This window comes from Gambusia affinis, linkage group LG09 (genome assembly GCF_019740435.1).
Source record: "Gambusia affinis linkage group LG09, SWU_Gaff_1.0, whole genome shotgun sequence".
Lineage (NCBI taxonomy): Eukaryota > Metazoa > Chordata > Actinopteri > Cyprinodontiformes > Poeciliidae > Gambusia > Gambusia affinis.
Window position 1 is genome coordinate 26974916 of NC_057876.1, and position 22805 is coordinate 26997720.

Below are 22805 nucleotides of genomic sequence, written 5' to 3' on the forward strand. Positions count from 1 at the left end.
GCAGGAGGTCTGAAAAAGACGAGTAAACATATACAAAAGCTTTACCAAGTAGGTGATTGTATTGTTTGGTGATAATGATGGAGTAGGAAATCCTTTATAGTGGGAACATGGTTTTGGAATAGCATGGAGTAGAAGTAAGCTGAAGTGGGGGTGGGGATTTGGCGCAGGCGTACTCTGGAGAGTGCGATAAACGTCATGCGCACGAACTGTAGCTTTGCACCAAAATCATCACAGTGCGAAACATTGCCTTCAATATTTTATCTCCACAATGACATGTTCCCAAAACCCTTTCAGTTTCCATTCACTCACTAGAATTTTGAATTAATTTTAAGCTTTTAAAAATGCATCAAAACAGTTTTTAGGGTGAAATACGAGAATTTCTATTAATTTTTAAAACAATCATTGTGTGAATAGGTGTAAATTAAATGCAAGTTTAATTGCATTTAATTTAATGGGAGAAATTAATGCATGAAATTAATTAAAGTCATCATAATTAACGGAAATGTTGGCTTCGAAACATCAGTATTTGATTAATTAATATATATAATGTGTTCTACTCAGTGACTTACAGAAATTTTTCAATAATATTTTAATTTATTGAATGGTACTAGCTACATTGGACATACTTTTTAGTATACCGACATAAGTGTAAAAAACGAAAGCGTGAGTACAGTTTTTTAACTTAATAATAAAATAATATTTAGATATTCTTTAGGTAATATAATGATTTTTATTTTGAAGATGAACCGGTACTATTAACTCTGTGATGACGTTGACTCATAATAGAGTTCACCACCAGAGGGCAATGTTCTGTGAATTAACAAAATTACCTACGCGAGACTGAAATATCGCGAGATTTGGCTCTGCTGTATCATTTCAGAAGGTCAGCTGATCATTTACTACACACAGGAGTGACAAGTGTAGATCTGCATGACACGGAAATATTCGACGCTGTGACCGGCTTTACTAGTTCCACATGTAAGATCGAAAATATATCTTTAAGCTTTATCCAAACATGTTTGAACATCCCGGGCAGTTTAAAAATATTCTGTAGTCAGAGTAACGTGACTGCCTGTGGTAAGTTGGTGCTAGGTGCTTAGCATTAGCTGAAACCTTACAACGAAGCCAACGGAATATTCTAGACCATCTTCTGCTAACGTTAGCTACAGATGATAAATAGGTATTTACTGTTGGCAGACTTTATTTTTAGAAACCCCAACGTGGTGTATTTTTGTGCTTGTTTTATTCATACCTTTACTACTGAAACTATTTAAAGGCATGTCGGCCGGTTAGCTAGATTGATAGCTCATCCACAGGGCATATCAAACGCAATTAGCAGTGATTAGTTCTTATAAATGTCCTGGTGATTACCACGAATAGCCTTTCCTTTCAGTGTGCTCCCCAGATATGTGTGTGTGTGTGTGTGCGCATTTTTACATGCTGTCACATTTAATTTGATTATATTTAACAGTTTGTAAAATAAGTGGCCTGCTGTGATGTGCAATGATCGATAATTTTAAGAATACAAAAGCGACATCTATGATAATTTAAAATATGAGCTCAATAAAAAATGGTAATTAATAATTCTCACATGATGTAATAATTCTCACATGATGTAACGGTTTGACTCCAAGGAATATATTTAATTTTTTATTTATTTTTTTTTTCAATAGAGCAACCTTACACTGAAATATGGCAGACAATAACCAGGCAAACCCTCCTCCCCAGCTGGGGCCTGTGGTGAGTTGGTTGGTTCTAATCTCTCTCTCTCTCTCTCTCTTTTTGCCATTTCAAAATTAAGATCATTACGTAAATTACACTGAAAACACAGAAGTATTTTGACCAAAGTAAGAAAAGATTGTTTTAACTCTTAAATACGTTTTAGGTCTTGTTATAAAATGTCAAAACAATTGATTAATGCCTTCTCTGATTGTAATACTTGTCAGTGAATTAACCTGTAATAGTACTTTTATTCAGTCAAAAAGTGATATTTGCTGCTGTACAATATGATATTCTGCCTTAAAGCAAATGTACATTCAGCTGTCTTCTGTTCTAGATGAAACTTTTGTGCGATTACAAAACATGCTGTCTTAGATCAAATTGGCTGTTTGTTATGTATAGATACAGATTATTGGGTTGATTTGAAATAAAAAAAAAACATGGTGACCTGCCCATCTGCAGGTAAATAAAACAGTATTGTTGAACTAAATTTTGCCTGGTCCATCTTGCTGAAAGAAATGGTTTACTCCTCCTGTCATTGGACATCTATTGCAGATCCAAGTTAGATGTTGGTTAAAGTTAGTGACTTAATTATGGAGAGTAAAAAGAAGCTTTTCCCTATTACTGTTCTTCTTTTGAAGTTTAATTTTAATTGTCATGGATCATTTCCTTTTCCTTAAGTGTCTTTGTAATAATCAAATGCTGAAAGACCTATTGAAAGAAGCTTTTGGTAGAAATGTACTTTAAAGAAATCCACCCTCAGAATAAGCAAACCACTTCTATAGCAGAGCCACAACTGCACAAAATATGATCATTAAAATGGATACATGCACATGTACTGACGCATGTAAGGAGCTAGTCTTATGAACAGATTATTGGCCAATTAATACATTCTGGTAAGTGACATGGTGATTATGATAAATCCCTAAAGCTGGGGATGATTAAAAACTGAACCCTGTAACAATGTAAACTGTTCATAAGTTCTTCTGATTTTTGCTTTATATCCTTTTTTTTAAAGTTGTACTTTCTTGAACAATGACAATAAAGGGATTCTTACTCTTTTGACATTAATTCATCTTACTTTGAATTAATTCATCTTACTGAGGTGATCACATTCAGTAATCATCTCAGACGTGTGTTTATTTTAAAGCCATTCATATGTTTTTTCCCCACAGCAATTCTTAATGAGCAGTAAGCTGGAAACAGCGATGTGGCTTTCCCGTCTCTTCACAGTCTACTGCTCTGTAATGTTTATTCTGCCAATTCTGGGGTGAGTTCACCTTGTCGCTTTATATCACAGTTCAGCAGTTAGCATCACTAAAACACCTTTCTGTGTCTTTTTGGGATTTCAGGCCTCACGCAGCAGCAAACTTTTATCAAAGAGCCTTGTTAGCTAATGCCCTCACCAGCGCGCTCCGTTTACACCAGAGACTTCCACGCTTTCAGCTCAGCAGAGCATTTTTGGCCCAAGCTCTGCAAGAGGACAGCTGTCATTATCTCCTGTACTCTCTAATCCTGGTCAACTCTTTCCCCATCACAAGTATCCTTCACTTCGCATGGTTTTCATGTCAGGTTTCCAGGAATATCATGTTCTTTGATTGTTAGATTTTTAATAATAATTGCCATGAGTTGTTCATTTTGCATTAATCTAAGCCATTTTAGCATATCACATCACTATATTTATTACATTTATTAACATTCCTGAGTTATCTGAGGAGCTTTAGTTTGGTCCTTAACTTTGTGTTCAGTGAGCATCTTCCCAGTTTTCTTCTTTTCGTTACTTCATGCAACCACCTACACAAAGAAAGTTCTTGATGTGAGTATATATTATTAATCGACTGCATCTAATATGACTAAAGAATGTTTTTTCCAAACACACTAGAATGCTGAAATGGGCTATTGGAAGCAGTAAAATTGAGTTTCTTCTGTCTGGAGATGCAAATTTCACAAAAGGTCTAATACAAAGTAATAATTAGAATTGTGATTGGTTTTGTATTAACTAAAGGTAAACTCTGTGACCAAATAATAGCAATTTGTTGCACAGCTTTGTCAACAGTGCTTGACTTTTGTTTCTTATAACTACAGTCTATGGGTCCAGGCAGCCTGATGTTCATCAGAAACCTCCTCGACCGACTAGCGGCCAATCAACAGAATATCATGAAGTTTATTGCTTGCAATGAAATCTTCTTAATGCCGGCTACTATTTTCATGCTCTTCAGGTATGTTTCCAACTTAACTGATATTATTGTTGCCATAAGACAAAGCAAATCCTGATCTTAGACATATGTATAAATATTTCATGTAATATGTCAAACTGTATCACATTATACCAGGTTCCTGTTGTTTATGATTGTAGTTTAGGTAGGAAATGCACTGATGTGCAAGATATTTATGGTTTATTTATGAGTCCATTCAGATTTTGAGTTTAAGACAATTATATTCACAAATTTCAATCACACATAACATATGTATGATTGAAATCTTTTTTTGTAAAGTTTCTCAAAACAAGGAGGAACAATTCATGTAACATTATGAATTGATGTTACATGTTGTTTGAGTTTTATGACCTGCTGGTTTTGAATTTAGATCTTCTTGAAGGCAGCTGTAACTGACTGCATGTTGCTGGAGTCAAAGAGTTTCAAACAAAAATATTCCTCTGTGCTCTCGCAGAGGAATATTTTTGTTTTGTCAGTGCATAAGAGTGTGATTTGTCACAAAGCTGCATACAGCAACTGCATTTATTCAGATTCTGAAATTTTTTGATATTAATTTGTATTCTCAAGGAACCAACAGTGGTTGAAATAGTACAAGTAACAATCCTGACAACAGTCGCTTTTGGAGGTTCTTAGATATCATTAGGTAGAATTTACTGTAAAAATAAATCAAAATTCTTACCACAGTAAGACACCCATATCTTATCACAGTAAGGTATTTTTCAAAATAAGTGTCACAATAAACCCTAATGTACTTGTATAAAACTTGTGACTGAAGTTAATTGTGTCTTTAACAGTGGTCAGGGAAGCTTGTTGCTGCCTTTTATCTACTACCGCTTCCTCACGCTGCGCTACACATCCAGAAGAAACCCTTACTGCCGGTAAGGTGTTAAATATTATAGTATACATCAAAATAAAGATCAAAATGTGTTTTTTTTTCATGTGAATCTGGTGAATTTATTTCTGCTAGCTCCCATAGGTTATGGATAAATGTCAATTTTATTTCCTCTTTCTTACCAAAACTTTTTAACTATGCAAATAGCCTTTATGCATATTGTCCAACAGTTCATACAATGAGTGTTTGTTTTAAATTCAGTATTGGATTATTCCTTCTCTGCATATAGTTTGTGTGATTCTAAACATATATATGGTGGGTAGGCCTGTCACGATAGCAAATTTTGCTGAGCAATTAATTGTCTCAAAAAACTATTGTGATAGACGATAGTATTGTTTGAAGACCTTTGCACACTGATTTAATGGAAATGACATAATAATTCATGCGATTTCCTGCCAAAGATAGATGCACTTTATTTTCAAAAGAACACTCAACATTGGAACTGATAAACAAAACAACCAAAAACAAAAATAAAATGGATTCTCAGTCTCCATTAACAAAAATGTACTTGAATAAAAACACCAAAGTGTAAATAAATACTGCATTCAACCAAAAGAGTGCAGATTATGAAGTCTCTATACCATATTGCCAGTCAGTAATCATTAGATTTAAATAAAGATGGGCACATCGACTACCTGATGCAATAGTTAACACTACACTTTAGTTTACACCTACATTTTCTCTTTAGGACAATCTTAGAACTTTGATCGTTCTAATGATTTTCATTCAGTCAGGACGTTACGCTGACATTAGAGCCACATGCACTGCAGGCAGATTGTAGTAAAACATTGATTAATGCCTGGTTTTAAAATGAGTTCACTGGACTTGTAGCCATTATTTTGTGCGCATTGTTGGACACCACACGGCACGATGGAACCCGATCGAACCGTTATACCTAGTATTTCTGTCGGCTAATGTGTGGTCTCTCAGGTTTTGAAAATGGGCCGACAATCGACCGACAGCTCTAAGATCCTATAGTGTGTCCTGGGCATTACAGTAAGGAAATGAGGGAGGGAGGATCAGTGGAGAGCAGCGGAATTGAGCCTTTTTTCATTCAGTGTCATCAACAGAAAGAGAAAAAGGCCGGAAGAGACGATAAAGGCGATAATTAAAATTACGTCGATAGTTTTAATTTATCGTACGATTAATTGATTTATCGTTTATCGCGACAGGCCAAATGGTGGGAATTAAATATTTAGAAATATTTTATAGGTGACATAACAAACTATCAACAACAGTGAGTGTTTTCTTTTAACTTTTTTAAGTCTGTCACATTATTATGACTCTGTCTTTATAAAACTTTGCTTCACATTATTTAGGTTTTCTGAGCACAACTCTCTTTAGGTTCCACCTCAGCATTTTACAACAAGTTGCAGCAAATTGATTAAGTATTTTCTAAGGGTTTTAGGTAGATTTGCAGGTGCATTGGAAATCACTGTCCAGTTAATGACCCAGTTTAGTGAATGTTTGTGCTGATGGCGACACATTAGTATCTAGAATACTTTGAGATGGATTGAAATTCTTGGTCAACTCAGTTATTGCCAGGTGGCCAGGTAAAAAAAAAAAAAGGCTGAATTACCAAATCTCTGTCACCACATTTATAGCAGGAAAACACAATATTTTTTGGATGGTGTCTAAGTTGCTTTGAAATGTAAATAAATATACCACCAACATCAACTAAGGAGGAATGTTGAGTCATTTGTTTTTCTGTAGTGACACATTTCAGATTTATTATTCTAACACGGTTTTCCCTCTGTAGCACCTTGTTCACTGAGCTACGAATTCTTCTGGAGCACTTCATCATGAAGCCTTCTTGTCCCGCTTTTTTGAGGAGGATGTGCCTCAGCAGCATCGCCTTTATCAGCCGCCTCGCTCCCACAGGGGTCTGATTAGACTACACAGATGTTGTTCCGTTTTAGTTTTTCAGCCATTTGCGATGTGACTTAAAATTATGAAGGGGACAGACATTGCCATCAGTGGAAGAAACCTTTTTTTGAATGTCAACTTTACTGTCTGACCTCCCTTTTTTACCTGTATATTGAAGACAAGCCTGTAAAGCACTGAAATCTGATAGTGATATTTCTGTTTATGTTGGCTGATCAGAGGACAGCAGATATCAGCTGCACTCTGCATGTTTTGGCAGGTTTATTTTCTTTCATGTCATTATTTATTCATAAAAATGTTTATTCTGTGATGAAACAATAACATTTTAAGATTATAGAGACTTGAAGCATGAATATGTTTTTATTAAAGAAATGTTTTTTGTCAATAATTATGAAATGTCTGAATGCCTCACCTTCAACATTTTCCTTCTATATCGTCAAATAAGTTTCATTAACATCGATAATTATTTTACTAGGCTGTTTGATGGATGTGTAGCTGAGAAGATATCTGCTGTATTTTTAAGAATATTTTATGGTACCACAGTTTTTGCTGTCAGACTGATGTATGATATAATTTGCACAATGCATGTCATCCTTACATTGTTTCTCAATTTTTATCACAGCTCTGAACTTTTTTAACTCAATGATGTTGCAGTAGGTTTCCTCCTCAATGCCTGTTTTTCTTTACATTTTATGTGCTTCTATACTTAGGGAGACACCACATTTTTATGACAAGAATAAAGTTATCTCTTAAAAAATCTAAAATATTAACTATTTTGAATTGCATTAACTTCTCAACTTAATGACTAAGAGATTTTAATCAGTGATTAAAACACACTGCATTTCTTATTCTAAGAGTTTCTATACATAGGATATGCAATTTGTTTATCCAGTAAGTTTGTTTTCCATCTGCTGGCAAATGAAATATACATCCAAGATTTTTGTCAGCAGAGGGCAGCAAAAATATCTTTCTAAATTTCCTCTTATCCCCGAATTTGAACATTTATCTCTTAATATAAAGCAACGAGGCTTCGATGTCCCCAAATTATGTATCCAAACTATCTTGATTTTCATATGAAATTAATTTCTTAGTTTTCTTGGATTTGAAAAGAGAACTTCGGGCGACTCAGCAGCAGTCAAGAGTTTTCTGTCCTCATGTCAAAAAAGTTCAAATTAAAAATAACTTAGATTAGACTGTTCAATTTTAACTTATGTTGTAAAGTTATTCTGCCCTGCGACAGACTGGCGACCTGTCCAGGGTGAACCCCGCCTCTCGCCCGGGACGCAGCTGGAGATTGGCACCAGCAACCCCTCCCAACCCCATTAGGGAAGAAGGGTGTTCAGATAATGGATGGATGGATGGATGTAAAGTTATTCAACGTCCATATGATTAAGGTGTTGATGCTACGGAACACCTGCGGTGACGTGTAAAAGCTGGATTCAAACGTAAGGAGATTGCAGCCAATCAGCATTCGGCGTAAATCTCCTCTCTCTGCTTTTATCCAATGAAATCGTAGCTTGGAGAAAGGCAGTCAATGTTGCCGTGGCAACGAGAGTTTGATTATACAGTTCGCTGTGGAAGATTTATCTTAAATTTTTGTCGTTAGACGGGGCCTAATCTCACATTTATCGCAAACAGAGATAATGTTTATCGTCGGTTGTTTTATGTTGTTCACTCGGTGTCTTTATAGTTAGTTTGTGCTCACTGACGGAGACAGATGGCGGCACATTTAATCGTGTTAATCAATTAGCTTGCTAGCTAACGTTAGCACGTCGAGCTAATCTCGTCGCTGAAAGTAATCCCATCCTTGAATGGCTACTTCGTTCTCTTGTTATTCATCTTGAAAGAAGCAATCTGAACAACCTTTTGGAATCAAGCAGACAGTTTTCTTGATCGAAAAACATAGCTGGGATATTATCTAAAAGACTTTTAAATTTAAAGAAGATGGACCTCCACCTACATAGACTCGATTATACTCAGGTAACACCATTTAATAGTCGCTGTTTTTGCCTTGCTAGGTTTAGAGTAGTTTTAGTTGCTGCTGAACTAAAATTAATCAATGTTATGTTACATGTCTGCTCTAGGTTGGTGTGACATCCCAGAAAACTATGAGGTTACTTCCAGCGTTGGGAAAAAAATCAACCCAAAAGGTATTATTACCGAAAACCACTGCCACATGTAATTAGAAACCTTTAAAAAACAGTTTCCCTTTAAATGTGACCAAGTTTTAATACATTTAGTTAGTTAAATTTATGTAATAGAAAGTAACAATAATAATATAAGATTTATTTGTACTTTGGCAGTTTTCTTACTTTCGGTCTGTGGATTTTGTAAGTCAAGTTGTGTCTTCTGTGAATAAAAGTGACACTGATCTCTTTAAGATGTTGTTTCCATGTGTAAACTATTAATACATAGAAGTAATTAACATGACCCCTTATTACTTGAAGAAAATAAATTCCATAAGGAGTAAGAAAAATGCAGCACACCTAACACGCGACCTGAAACATGCGTTATAACGTTTGAGGTTAACAAATATGACAGGTTTTCTGATAAACGTCCCTTTTCTAACCACCTCTAGTCTTTTCTGGTCTGACATATTTGCTATTTTTAATAGACTTATCTAAGGTAATATGAACAAATTATGTTTTTGTTGGACAGGCTACTTGTAACAGACTCTGAAGATTCAAGTTTTATGTAAATGATGGACCCATCCGTCTTGATTTTAGCCAAATTTTATGTCTGAACCATTTTTCGAATCACACAAAGAAGGAGAATGACTTCAGTTATTTTATATATATATCTTCTGTTTATGCAGAAGAGAAAGACATAGTTCAATTAGTGTAAATATGCATTGTATCAATCTGTGCACCTTCACTGGGAATGGTTCATCTGAAGGACAGCCTGGGGGAGGAATTTATCTCTGACAGCGCTCTGTTACACTGTCCTTAGTCCCGGATGTGTGGGCTCTTCTTAGGTAAACGTTAAGTGACTTGATTAACAAATTCTCCCAAACAAAAATATTTTTTATTATGCCGTTTTATGCTTTCTATCAACTGTAGTAGCCTCTGAAATGTGCTAAATGGACCTCAGCTCAACATTTATTCAGTCTTTACAACTGAAAATTTGGTTTGTTGAGATGGACTCAAATAAAAGAGTTCATGTTTTCGGTCTGGTTGGTGTCTTGTTCTTTTTCAGGTTGCCATAGCTGATCATGATGGTGTAGTTACATGCTTTGGGATGAAGAAGGGAGAAGCAGTGGTGAGCTTAACTTTTATATAATCCAGCTGTTGTTGAATTCTGAAGAGACTTTTTTTCCGTAAAGACATATGACTGTCTGTTTCAGCCTGTATTTAAAACGCTCCCTGGAACAAAGGTAGCCAGAATGGACCTTGGAGGTGCAGTGGGAACTCCCCAGGAGAAGATCTTTGTCTGTTCTGGTTCTCAGGTTCGAGGATTCACTAAGAAAGGAAAACAGTTCCTCACCTTTGAGGCCAACCTCACGGAGAGCATTAATGCCTTGTAGGAACCTCCTCCCTTTATTGCTTCTTATTCTGTTTGCCTGACTTTTATAGTATGTTGTGATTTTAACCTATGTGAATGATAATGACAATGTTTTTTTCTTAGGCATGTCTCAGGAGCTGACCTTTTTGTGTGTGCAAGTTACATCTACAACCACTACTGTGACTGCAAGGACCAAGACTACTTCCTTTCTGGAGACAAAATTAATGACATCACATGTTTATCCTCAGAAAAACTTCCTCACCTCATTCCTGTGTTAGCTTGCCAAGATCGAGTTCTCAGAGTCTTACAGGTAACTCGAACTTACAGTTAAATGCAAAATTGTTTAACTACAGTAGATGCTTTCATGTTGTCATACCTGTGGCTAATCTAGATTTTAAATTATTTTCATTCAAATAAATGATTAGTTTTAAACTCTTTTGCTCTATCCGTTGGCTGTTCCATCACTCTAATGAGGTTTCTCTTCAGTGATTTACTTTAACTCTAACTTCAGGGATCTGAACTATCTTATGATATTGAAGTTCCCGGCCCTCCATCTGTTCTGGAACTTTTTAATAAAGATGGAGGCAAGTCAGCTTCTTGTCTTTAGTTTATTTAAATTATAAATCCTCCTACAGTTTCATTTGAACACTGCATGTTTTCCTTCAGGAGAGGAAGTCCTTTATGGAACCACCGATGGAAAAATTGGACTCGTTCAGATTGGTGACTGTGATGCTGCAACCAAATGGGAGATTGGAAATGAAAAAAGGAAAGGAGGTATAGTTCAAAATAGAGCTGATCCAAAGTTAAACATACACTAATTATTGGCATAATAGTCATATTAATTTAGGATTTTTAATTATTAATTTTAAATGTTCATTTCCCATGCAGCTTCAGTAAGTTTTGAAAACAAGAATTAGGTGAAGTAGTTTGGATTTACTTTGAATTTTTCCTAATCCACAAATGTTTAAAGTTACACATACAAGCACAAGTATATACACACACTTCCTGTAATATTTGGTTAAGTCTCCCTTAACATGGTTTTTTTTTCCAGTCAACAATAAGCTTCTGGTATAATTTTGGCCAGATAATTAATTCACCATCCTTGTTGGGAGAAATAGCAAGTGTTGTATCAGCTTTTAAACATAGCCGGTACATTTTTAATACGGTTGAATCTCAATGCTTTCCTGCTTCATTTATTCTAAAATCAGTTTTGATGTGTTTGGTTTTAGGATGTTTAGGAATAACTAGGAAGCATGAAGGCTCAAGACTTCCATAAACTATAAGCGGTTGGCATAACGGTGCAGCAAAACTTTCAAACATGACACTGTACCAGCTTCTAGGCATGGTGGTGGTAGCATCATGCTGAGGGTCTTTTTTTCAGCCCGGTATTGGTAAATTGTGCAAAAATACTTTAAATCTGAGTCTGTGCCAGACAAACAACCAGTTTAAATACTCAAGTCTAAAAGTTGCCATTCTTACAAGGAGGGTGGTCAAATATGCATGTGAATGCATATTTGCATTCACATGCATCCCCAAATATTAATGGGGATGTGGGTTCAGTTCAAAGGCTGCCTGTATTTGAACTTTGTGTGGATTATGGGAAATTTGCAATGAATTGAAACTAGTTCACCCAGATTTTGTTTTTCAGTTTAATTTTCCTAATTAATATATAAGGCAATTATTAGTGTGTGTAAACTTCTAAATTGAACTATGATATTGTGCACAATGTTTTATTAAGTCTTTCATTTAAAAAAATTTTACAGCATGACCCATTGTGAACTATTCTTGTTGTAGTTTTGGACGCGTCTCAAAGCACCAAAATTCTCTTCTTTCCTCCATCAGGAATTCTTTGCATTGACACTTATGACATCATTGGCGATGGTGTGAATGACATCCTGGTGGGCAGGGACGATGGGACAGTTGAAGTCTATGGTTTTGACAGCTCCAGAGAGCCTACGTTACGCTTTGAACATGTGAGATTTTGTCTGGCATGATGAAAATGTCTTTACCCGTTCTAGTTAGATTTTCTTCATTAATAGTGGCAAACAGTTATCACAATTAAAAGCTGCTTGACCACATTATAGGTCAGGTGGCCTGCATGTTGCCAATGTGCTTTAAGTTTAGTTTTCAATCCTAAAGCTGTTTATGACCTTTGGATTAATGCATACATTCACTCTCAGTATAATGTCTCGTCTCGTCATGTATGCTTGCAGGGAAACACTGTAAAAACTTGCCAGTCCAGCCTATATTTATGAGTTGATTGCCTCCACGGGCATACCTTTACTTTGCTTTAAAATGTTGGCTGGTTTCTTAATTAAAGATGAAATTTCTTCTCCTTTCAGGTGTTGACAGAGAGTGTGACCTCCATCCAAGGGGGTTGTGTGGGGAAAGAGTCATATGATGAGGTCTTAACTGCCACCTATACAGGTTAAGAGATGTGATTTACCTTTAGAAATGAAAGAAATTATAAAAATGGTCTCAAACATAGATTTTTCTAATAGTTGTATCCTTAAATGCGGATTATATCTTCAGGATGGGTGACTGGTCTGACCTCTGAACCCCAGAGGGCTGAGGCTATACAAGGAGACGAAGTCAGGATGACCAAGGAGACCCAGTCTAAAATAGAAGCACTCAGGTATGAGCACAATTATCCATTTGTCTGAGCTTCACATTTTACCTTCTGCGTTCCAATTACATTTGGATTTCAGCACAAATTTGTTTCTGAGTCATGTCATTGCCTTTTAGTGCAGAGCTCGAGCAGTTGCAGGTTAAAGTTCTTCAGGGGCGTGAGCAATACCAACAGTCCAGTCAGTCCAGCACGGCCGTCTCTGCTGTGCCTGTTTTCAGCATTAATGACAAGTTCACGCTCTGCCAGGATGATGCCAGTTACAGTCTTACTCTGGAAGTCCCGACAGCCATCGATAACCTACTCTTGCAGGTATCTGCAGCAGTTATTTGCTGCTGATATAAATAACATTCTTTATTTTTAATTGTATTATCTAAGAAGCAGAATATAACGTCAATCTTTTTATTTTCTCAGAGTGATGTCCCCATTGACCTGCTAGATGTAGATAAGAACTCAGCTGTTGTCAGTTTCAGTGAATGTGACTCAGAGGTGAGTGATTTAATCAGTCTGTATACATAAAGCAGGAATAAAGCATAAATCTGCTGTACTCTTACAGCCCTGACTGAATATGTGTTTCCAGCAACCTAATGGAAACTTCCTCCTGGCCACATACAGATGTCAAGCTAATACAACCAGACTTGAGCTTAAGGTAACTATTAAATTAACTCTGAGTGAAGGCATGTAGGGTTTTCTTTATTACAACTCACCGCTAATGGAACTCTTAGGTTTCTACAATGGTTTGCAAAGGTATTATTAACCCTTATATCTTCCTACGTTTTTTGTTGTTGTTTTTTTTACTTTGCAACACCACATTGTTGTAGGCTAACACAAAGCAGTGCATGATTGTGACATGGAAAGAAGCTTAAGAAACTGCAGTTTTTTTAAACAAATAAAAACCAGAAGTGGACAGTGGTGTGCATCTATATTAAAGCCAATAAAGGTCAATATTTTGTAGAATATCTAGTCACTGCCATTACAGCTGTAGACCTTTAATAGCCTTTCACATCTACACACTGATGTTTTTCCCAATTCTTCTTTGTGAACATAATTCAGGCTCAGTAAAATTGGTTAGAGAGCATCTTTGAACATCTACTTGAAAGTCTTTCCACAGATTCTCAGTTTGATTTCCATGATGCTGTTTGTTCACTAATGAGCACTAACAACATTTAAACTCATCAAGTAGACAGGGTAGTCATTTTTTCCCCAGCATTCATATAAACCTGCATAGAGACTTCACTTTTGAAGAATTAACCAAGCAGTGATACAATAGAAAGTAATCAATCAATCAATCACTTTATTTTGGTAAATTGTCCACATTAAACACAAGAAACAACAAAAGAAAAAAAGAAAACAATAAACAAAGTAAAATACCAACTATAGTTGCACAATGTCTTGCAAAAGTATTCCTACACCTTTAAGCTTTTTCATATTTTGTTGGGTTATAACCATAAACTTCAGTGTATTTAATTAGGATTTTACATGACCCAAGCAAAAATACTCCATAAATGTGAAGGATAAGAAAAAAGATACTTACTTTTTTTACATTTTAACTAATAAAATATGTATTCAGCCTTAATTTAATCTTATCAAAATTGTTGCTGTTCTGTGAAAACCCCTAAGGTTTGTTCTGTATAAGATGCGGCAAATAAATAATCAGTTTTATCCGCAATCAGGTGAGATCCATTGAGGGACAGTATGGGACCCTACAGGCTTACGTTACACCCAGGCTGCAACCCAAGACCTGCCAGGTTCGACAGTATCATATCAAACCACTTTCTCTGCACCAGCGGACACACAGCATAGACCCAGACAGGTAAAGGCTGCATGTAAGCATCAAATAACAATTTGACTGCTTGAATCTAAAAAAGGTGGTATACAGTAATGAGTAGACATTTAGTTAGAAGTCAACTTCCAGTTATATCACCTACATTGTAGATGATCTCTGTCCATTTCTGTTTCAGGCCAATGAACCAACTCAGTCTGGTGGGGCAGTTCAGTTTTGCTGAAATTCATTCCTGGGTGGTTTTCTGTTTGCCAGAAGTGCCTGAAAAAACCCCTGCAGGGGAGAGTGTGACCTTCTACTTCCACAACACATTCCTCGGCACACAGATTGAAGCCACATACTGGTAAACTCAGGAACAAAACAACCCGGGTTTTGTTCAGGAGTGTCATATCAGAATCACAAATGTACTCAAAAGACCAGGTGTCACAGAATATATTTATTAAACCCATTAGCAAATGTTAAAATATTAATAAAAAGCTATTTCTCTGCATTCTAAGAGTACTTTTTGAAATTAAATAATAATGAACATCTTTTCACTTCGGTGTAATTTGGAACTTTTCAGAGAAAACTGCTTTGATTTAACTGATAAAGTAATATCTAAGCATACAACTGCCATCTTAAAAGTTCTATTTATGTGGACTCTGAGGTTTAGCGGACAACATAAAACCTTGTTTAGTTGTGCATTTTAAAAGTGCACAACTACATTTGAAATTTTCACCTATCTTTTCAGTACCTAATTTTCAGTATCTTTTAGGTATGTTTTTTTCAATTGTCTGATTTATCTTTTCAGCAAAGGGGAGGGTCACTTTAAGTCAGACAACATTTCTACCATCTCTATCCTCAGAGATGTTCTCTCTAAAGAGGCGACCAAAAAGAAAATAAATCTAAATATTTCATACGGTAGGTCGACTGCATATCTTTGAATTTCACACTGATGTGGTTTTGCATTGATCTAGACAGGAGAAAGGAAACCCATTTGTTGTGTATCTTCCAGATATAAATGATGACTCAGTCAGTCACACTCTCCGGATGATCCATCCAAAACTGGAGTACCAGCTACTGTTGGCAAAGAAAGTTCAGCTTATCGATGCTCTCAAAGTAAGTTTTGGTTAAATGGGAACACATTGTGTCAGGGCTCGTGTGACCTGGCTCTCCTTCCTTTCTTCTATAATCGTAAGGAGCTCCAGGTACATGAGGGGAATGCTGATTTCTTAATACCAGAGTACCGCAGCATCTTGGACGAGTCTGCAAATCTTCTGGAGGAGTACAAGAAGCAGCCAGCACACCTTGATAGACTCTACGGTAAAGTCTAGGAGTCACTATGAAACTGATTTTTAAGGAAATTTGAATGTTGTAAGTCATTTAGATTGCAGTAACTTGATCTGTGCTTATCTTGCAGGGATGATCACTGATCTTCTTATTGACAAATTCAAGTTCAAGGGCAAGAATGTGAGAACAAAAGTGTCATCAATGCTGCAGATACTTGACCATTATGATTTAAATTCACTATTAGACTTTTTCAGTGAACCATGAAGTCAGACATAGCAGAAATTGATATTGTTCTGTTTTATCTCTGGGCTGCTTTGTCCTGTAATCACATCACAGAATGGTAATTATCCAACACTGATGTTTATGTTGTTTCAAATTATGGTCTTTTACTGTATTTAGAAACTATTTATAAATATAATATTAATATTGCAGAATAATAAAATATTCAATCTTTTGATATTGCTTAAATAATAATGTATGTTTAATACATAATGTCCGTTTAATTGAAGAATGGCTGCCTTTTAATTGAGGCTAAATGAAAATCTTACAAATATCCTTGAATTCAGTTTTACCATTTATAGAGAATTTGCTTTTGAAATGTTTCCAAAACGTCAGATCTGTCATGAATATTCTTTTTTCTTCAGTCAGAGGCTTCAGTGTTGGCACTGATTAAATCAGTGCCCATACTGATTAAGTCAGTATGGGGACTGAATATTGGGGACTGATTTAATCTGTCTACAGACCTATAGCCACTGTCCCTTGGACTAAGTTTTTCTGACTCATTTCATTTATAATGAAATAACAAAGGTTTCCCATAACAGATATTTGTGTGTGTGTGTGTGTGTGTAGATGTGTGCATGTGTATATATATTTGGGAGTTGAGAAAAACGGCAATTTAATTAAAAAAACATTTAAAAGCAAAACAGATGGTTCAGTCTTCACAATTTAAATAACCAGTGTAACTTGCAGCAAATCCACAACAAAAGTACAATTTCTTAAAAAATGTACAATTAAATTAGTTAAAGTTAAGCTGCCTACGAGAAAGGACAAACTGACTGTACTTCTTCAGATGAAATTCTTCAGTGTGAAAAAAAAGTTGCATATCTTATATAAATCTATTGTGGAGAGTATAATCTACTATTATATGTTGGGGTATGAGATGGGGACTCACGAAGGCTTGGCAAGGTGCTAAAGGGACTATTGAACCTCTGGAAATAATGGCACTAAGAAGGATTCTTGATAAAATGAAAAAAATTACAGACAACACCTGACCATCCTCAGTAAAATGTCTTCAGTCAGAGGCTTCGTCATTGGTGTAAAACATTGCCACCAGCTTCTACAACTCTTTGAAAGTAACTATAATTAGGTCTGTACTGTATGTGTGTGTGTATATATATATATATATATATATATATATATATATATATATATATATATATATATATATATATCTATATATATATAAACATACACACTAATATTATTGTTTTCTAACACTGACAAAAGTTAATGAACATATATACAGTTGAAATCATTCAGCTTAAAATTAAATGATGTATGAATCTCCTAAAGTATTAACTTTACACATTTTTTCTGTCAAATGACATTTTTTTTAGCAATGCAAGTCTTTTTTCAGGCAGACTAAAAGTCTTTAAACTTTTCAGAAAACGTTAAAAACTAAATTTTTAACAGCATCTCAAGTAAAATACAGCGGTTTGTGTGTGTTTTCTGAACCGAAACAGTCGTTAAAGCCATGTAACGTTTCTCTTGAGGGTGACCTTTGTTTCAAACCGGTTTTGAATTTGCAATCAAAGCAATATTGCACTGTCTCGGCCGCCGTACAAGTACAACGTGAATCGCTCTCTCTCTTCTGATTGGTCTGTTTCAATCATCGCGGGCTACTTGAACTGGGACAATCTTGCGTCCCTTCATGATTCTCTGTAAATAGATCCGAGCGCAGCTGCTTTGTCTGCAGGTTGGTACAACTTTCAGACCGCTTAAAATGACAACTTAGCGCAGTTTTTTTCTTTAGAAAGCCTCCTGCCGTCTATACGCTTTCTGTTTTTGTTTTGCTTTTAGCGCCTCAGTTCTAAGTGTTGTTGCCATCTCAACAGTTAAGTTTTGATTAGAAACGACTGTTTAGTCTCTACAGTAACTGCTCGTACACGATTTCTTGTTACTGAAAGATCATCGCGATTTATCTGAGCAGTTTTAACAGAAGACTCAGTTTTTTGGGGGTGCTGTTTGAGGGGGAAACATGGCAGCAGCTAACAGACAAGGAAGCGCGGCTAGCGAGAATCACAACCAGGAGAACATGCTAACACGGCTTAGAGGCTCACTCAAACACCGAGCTGCAGCCAACGAGAACCTGGAAAATCTTCCTCCGAAGCAAGTTGCCAACAGAACCGTCCTGGGAGCCCTGCAGAACAACCACAGGAGCAAAGTCCAGAACCAGCGCGGCGTAAAGCAGGTAACAGTGATGTAAACCGGCCCGTGTGGTTAGCTACAGTTAATAGCTGCTTGCATGCTCTGAATACAGTAAAATTTAAAATTCCTGCAAGTCTTCTAAGAGTCGCATGCAGATGAAGTGACTCCTGTTGGACTGCCTTAATCGAGCCATATTAAAGTTTCAATTTAGCCTTAGCTTTCATTTGGCCTAGTTGTCCGCCATTTTTATGTCGCCCAGCGTAGCTGTTTTCCTCGTCTTGGAGTCATTTAAAACAGTATACACTTTTCAGAGCTTGCTACCGCCATCAGTAACAAAATTTTATAAAATGCAACATCATTATAAATTCTAATGCTTTTTTCTCATGCCCAGTCCGTGGAGTTTTCTCAGTCAGTCGTTGTTGTTCCAGGAATCGTCGCAGCCTTTCTTCTGCAAAAATGAAGATGTTGCAAGGAGCAACATTGAGAAGCCGCCTACCAGGCAACCTGCTTTCCAGATCCACGTGGATGAGCCTGATGCAGCTCCAACCAAGGAGGCTGAACCCAGGAAAGTGAGGCCCACTGTGGAAGAATCTCCCCTGACCATCAGCAATGCTGTGGCACGACTCCGTCAGCCTCTGGCCACAATCGACATCCCATCATCAATGGATGTTAGCTTTGGTGGGTTAGAAATTAATCATTTTTCAACTGTTGGGTCTTCAGAACATTCAAATTCTGTTTTCTTTCCCCAGATTCTCCCATGGACATGTCTGTGGTTGATGGGGATGAAAAGCCAGTCAATGTGAACGAAGTTCCAGAATATGCAGCTGAAATCCACACATACCTTAGAGAAATGGAGGTAAGAAATGGCTGCTATGTGGATGCTAGTGTATTTGAACTTAAACCAAATTGCATTTTTGTGCTGTAGGTGAAAACCAGACCTAAAGCAGGCTACATGAAGAAGCAGCCAGACATCACAAACAGCATGAGAGCCATCCTTGTGGACTGGCTGGTTGAGGTTGGAGAAGAGTACAAGCTCCAGAATGAGACCCTCCATCTGGCTGTTAACTACATCGATCGCTTCCTCTCCTCCATGTCTGTCCTGAGGGGCAAACTTCAGCTCGTTGGAACTGCTGCCATGCTGCTGGCTTCGTATGTACCTGTTTACGATTTCTCAGTCCAACAAGGTGCTCTTCTGTCCTTGTGTAAAAGTGATTGTTTAATACAGGAAATTTGAAGAGATCTACCCTCCTGAGGTGGCTGAGTTCGTTTATATCACAGATGACACCTACACAAAGAAGCAAGTGTTGCGAATGGAGCATTTGGTGCTTAAAGTGCTCTCCTTTGATTTGGCTGCTCCAACAATACACCAGTTTCTCACACAATACTTCTGCCATCAGTCTGTTACCAAGCAGGTGGAAAGCCTGGCCATGGTGAGTATCAGAAGTTATTCCCTTAAGCCTAAACCAGTGCTTCTCAAATCCAGTCCTCAAGCTCCCCTTCTCTGCATGTTTTAGATGTGCCTCTATTCCATAACAGCTGATTTAAATGATTGCATCACCATCAAGTACTGCAGAAGTCTGTTAATCACCTAAATATTCAATCCATTGTGTGGCAGGGGTGTGAGGACCAGAATTGAGAAACATTGGTCTAAACTGGCTCTACAGGCATTTTTAACTTGTAAAACTGCATTTGTTCCTAGTACCTTGGGGAGCTCAGCCTTGTCGACTCGGATCCCTTCTTGAAATACTTGCCATCACAGATGGCGGCTGCTGCTTACATCCTGGCCAACATTACAGTGACTGGCAGCTCATGGGTAAGTCCCAAAAAGGCTAGAGAATCTCCTCTTGGAGCTATGAAATTTGTATTTTTTTAAAATTATTATTTATTCCTCTCACCCGCTGCTCAAAGTAAACTTATCTAACAATGTTCCACTTAATCTCAAAGATTGAATAATCCACTGCCAAATTCTCAACATGGATGCATTTTCTAGTCTTGGGATGAGATTTTAATTGGCCTCTGCAATATTTAGAACATATTGGCTTTATCTGTTTTGGATCAGACTGAACCACATTCTGTATTTGAACATGTTTTTTTTGTTGCATGGATTCTTGCAGTAGGCTGTAAGTGACATTTATTTCCGTTCTCAGCCAAAGTCTCTGGTAGAGATGAGTGGATACACCCTGGAGGCTCTTATGCCATGCATTGAGGATCTCCACCGAACCTATGTTGGTGCTGCACAGCATGCCCAGCAGTCCGTCCGGGAAAAATATAAGGGCTCAAAGTAAGCAGTTAGCATTAATCTCAAAACTTGATTCTGTGACTTGACACTTAATCAATTTTTTTAATTGTTTTTCTTTTTGTTTCCCAGATACCTTGAAGTCTCCAGTATCAGTCCACCAACCAAACTGATGTTGAACTGACTCCTTCCTCTAATGTAGAGGCATACCTTCTGTCACTTTTTATTTTTTATTTTATTTTTTTTGTAAATGATGTGCAACATTTTCTATTACGCCCTGCTCTTTTTGGAGTAGTGCTAGATATTTTAGAGGTTTTAATATTTTTTTTTATACTCTGAATCCCAATGTTCATGCCACATGTCAGTTTTTGGCTAATCAAGAAGTTTTAATGGGTTTATTTCCAATAAGACAAAATGGTGATGTTTAAAACACTGTTAATGCTACTTTGGCCTTCAGTGTTAAAATACTGGGCCATGCAATGTACCAGAACCCAGACTTTTTTTTTTTGTTTTTTTTGTTTTTCTAAGCAGTTGCTGCATTCTACAGTTTTCTAAGGTGTAAAGCATTTGACCTCATGGGATACAGATTAAAGTGTTTGTCTCTTAGTGAGTCATCTCTCATTACAACAGTGTCTTAAAATGGCAGTATTTTTGTGGCATCCTCTGAAATGTAAAATATGGCTCTTGTAAATAAAACCCCTTTAAGCTATGACCTGTTTGAAGTATCTTTATAGTCTTGACCTCATGGGGGCAGCAGAGGATACATTTATTCTTGAATGACATTATGGCTGTAGATATGAGACTACCTAGAGCAGGGGTGCCCAAAGTGGGTCCTGGAGGGCTGGTATCCTGCAAGTTTTAGTTCTGTCCCTGGTTTAGCACACCTGGTTCAAATGATGGCTCATTAGAATGACTATATGAAATTAATGTAAAATACTGGCTTGTGGACACTTAGTATTGAGCCTGACAGAGCTTGATTTCAACAGGAAAGTAAAATTAAACTCTAAGATCTGATTTTGTTTTGCAAGTAAAACAAGACCCATACAATTAAAGGGCGATGTAGTGCATATTGGTATCAACCGAATCAAGAACGTGCCAATGGTACATATTCAATATTTGACAATATAAGAGTCCTCCAACCCTGACTTGGCTGAAGGACTGTGCTTGTACCAGTTTTCATAAGAAAGTGAGCTGACAAACTGCTAGCAATATATCGGTCTGCATCAAGAATGTTTCACTTCAATGAAATCACAGAAACAAACTTTTATTCCAATTTTCCTGTAATAGAAAGGTAAGTGCACCAAGCAAAGATTTATATTTGAGAACCACTTGGTTGGAAGGTTTATGAATGACCAACTAGCAGAACCTGATTTTATTTTGTTTCCTGACTGATCTGTTGCCACATTTCTCTACAACAGCTTCCCTACAATCAGTGATTCCGGTCCAGTGCTGGTCTCTTGATAAGTCATCTTTTTGAATTTGACCAGTAAAATAACTATTTTCTCACGAATCCTACCCATTGGTTGTTGCAGGTGAAAGTGCTCAATCATTTTCCATAACTTTTTAATTGATTTATAATTATTCATAGTAATCGAATGACAGTTGAAGATTTTTATTTTTATTTATTTTTTTGCTTTTCATGTTTAATATCAAAATAAATATAAAATATTCCATCAAATTTAAAAAACAAAACTTTTTCTGTAGTGCTATAGCGCCCTCTGCCGCCCTGCCTGGCACCACCACTGTTTGGGAGCGCCATACAAAGAGCAATGATGTCTGAGATCGACCTCCAGTAATAATAAAACACAAAGCTCTGTAGCATACAGAATCAAGCCTCTTTACAAACAGGCCAGTTTGACCAGAAAAGGCAAAACAGCTTCCAAGGGTTTATTTCATTTGAAAGATGAAGCAAGATATACTGTAGAAAAATCTTCTATTTGCCTTTGAGCAGGAAAATTCAAGTGATGGTGACTTAAAAAAACACCAAAAACGTAAGTTTCTTTTTTTTTTTTTCAATTATTATTTATTTATTTTTACATCTTTTAAGGTGGTTTTTAAATGACTAATTCTCATAATGATGTCTATTTTTTTCAAGATAAATGTTATGCTTTAAAGGAATATTTGATATTTTGGTTGGAAAGCAAATATCACGAAGTTTAAATTAAAACAAATCTCAGGCTGTTCATCATGATCTTCCCAGTTGCAAATCTAATTACTCTTGGTTGGAATCTGATTTTAAAATGTGGTTTCCC

At 36.6% G+C, this 22805-nt stretch overlaps 3 protein-coding genes across 3 annotated transcripts; all 3 read left to right on the forward strand.

Annotated features, from left to right (window-relative positions):
* Positions 1-842: 842 nt before the first annotated feature.
* tmem33 (transmembrane protein 33) lies at positions 843-7477 on the forward strand. The gene is made up of 8 exons (XM_044126501.1): positions 843-978; positions 1674-1740; positions 2895-2989; positions 3072-3259; positions 3468-3535; positions 3805-3938; positions 4730-4813; positions 6587-7477. Exons 2-8 carry the CDS (start codon positions 1693-1695, stop codon positions 6714-6716), a joined length of 747 nt encoding a protein of 248 aa, XP_043982436.1. The 5' UTR covers positions 843-978; positions 1674-1692; the 3' UTR covers positions 6717-7477.
* A 748-nt stretch (positions 7478-8225) lies between these two features.
* bbs7 (Bardet-Biedl syndrome 7) lies at positions 8226-16784 on the forward strand. Its single transcript, XM_044126503.1, has 19 exons — positions 8226-8691; positions 8796-8861; positions 9907-9969; positions 10055-10230; positions 10336-10522; positions 10724-10796; positions 10879-10986; positions 12055-12185; positions 12555-12639; positions 12745-12847; positions 12958-13150; positions 13253-13327; positions 13419-13487; positions 14512-14651; positions 14800-14964; positions 15412-15521; positions 15616-15719; positions 15800-15923; positions 16021-16784. The coding sequence occupies exons 1-19, from the start codon at positions 8656-8658 to the stop codon at positions 16152-16154; spliced, it is 2142 nt and encodes a 713-aa protein (XP_043982438.1). The 5' UTR covers positions 8226-8655; the 3' UTR covers positions 16155-16784.
* Positions 16785-17625: 841 nt separating this feature from the next.
* On the forward strand, positions 17626-21262 carry ccna2 (cyclin A2). Its single transcript, XM_044126504.1, has 8 exons — positions 17626-18360; positions 18746-18995; positions 19067-19173; positions 19243-19466; positions 19543-19747; positions 20017-20130; positions 20465-20598; positions 20686-21262. Exons 1-8 carry the CDS (start codon positions 18148-18150, stop codon positions 20735-20737), a joined length of 1299 nt encoding a protein of 432 aa, XP_043982439.1. The 5' UTR covers positions 17626-18147; the 3' UTR covers positions 20738-21262.
* The last annotated feature ends 1543 nt before the right edge of the window (positions 21263-22805 follow it).

Excerpts from the sequence above, each read along its gene's own strand:
- bbs7 (XM_044126503.1), top strand. The coding sequence starts at position 8,656 with ATGGACCTCCACCTACATAGACTCGATTATACTCAG. Across the intron at positions 12,186-12,554 it reads CTACGTTACGCTTTGAACAT|GTGTTGACAGAGAGTGTGAC; the intron begins GTGAGATTTTGT and ends TTCTCCTTTCAG. Across the intron at positions 13,151-13,252 it reads TCGATAACCTACTCTTGCAG|AGTGATGTCCCCATTGACCT; the intron begins GTATCTGCAGCA and ends TTATTTTCTCAG.
- tmem33 (XM_044126501.1), top strand. The coding sequence starts at position 1,693 with ATGGCAGACAATAACCAGGCAAACCCTCCTCCCCAGCTGGGGCCTGTG. Across the intron at positions 1,741-2,894 it reads CTCCCCAGCTGGGGCCTGTG|CAATTCTTAATGAGCAGTAA; the intron begins GTGAGTTGGTTG and ends TTTTCCCCACAG. Across the intron at positions 3,536-3,804 it reads ACACAAAGAAAGTTCTTGAT|TCTATGGGTCCAGGCAGCCT; the intron begins GTGAGTATATAT and ends TTATAACTACAG.
- ccna2 (XM_044126504.1), top strand. The coding sequence starts at position 18,148 with ATGGCAGCAGCTAACAGACAAGGAAGCGCGGCTAGCGAGAATCACAAC. Across the intron at positions 18,361-18,745 it reads ACCAGCGCGGCGTAAAGCAG|GAATCGTCGCAGCCTTTCTT; the intron begins GTAACAGTGATG and ends TTGTTGTTCCAG. Across the intron at positions 19,467-19,542 it reads GCTGCCATGCTGCTGGCTTC|GAAATTTGAAGAGATCTACC; the intron begins GTATGTACCTGT and ends TGTTTAATACAG.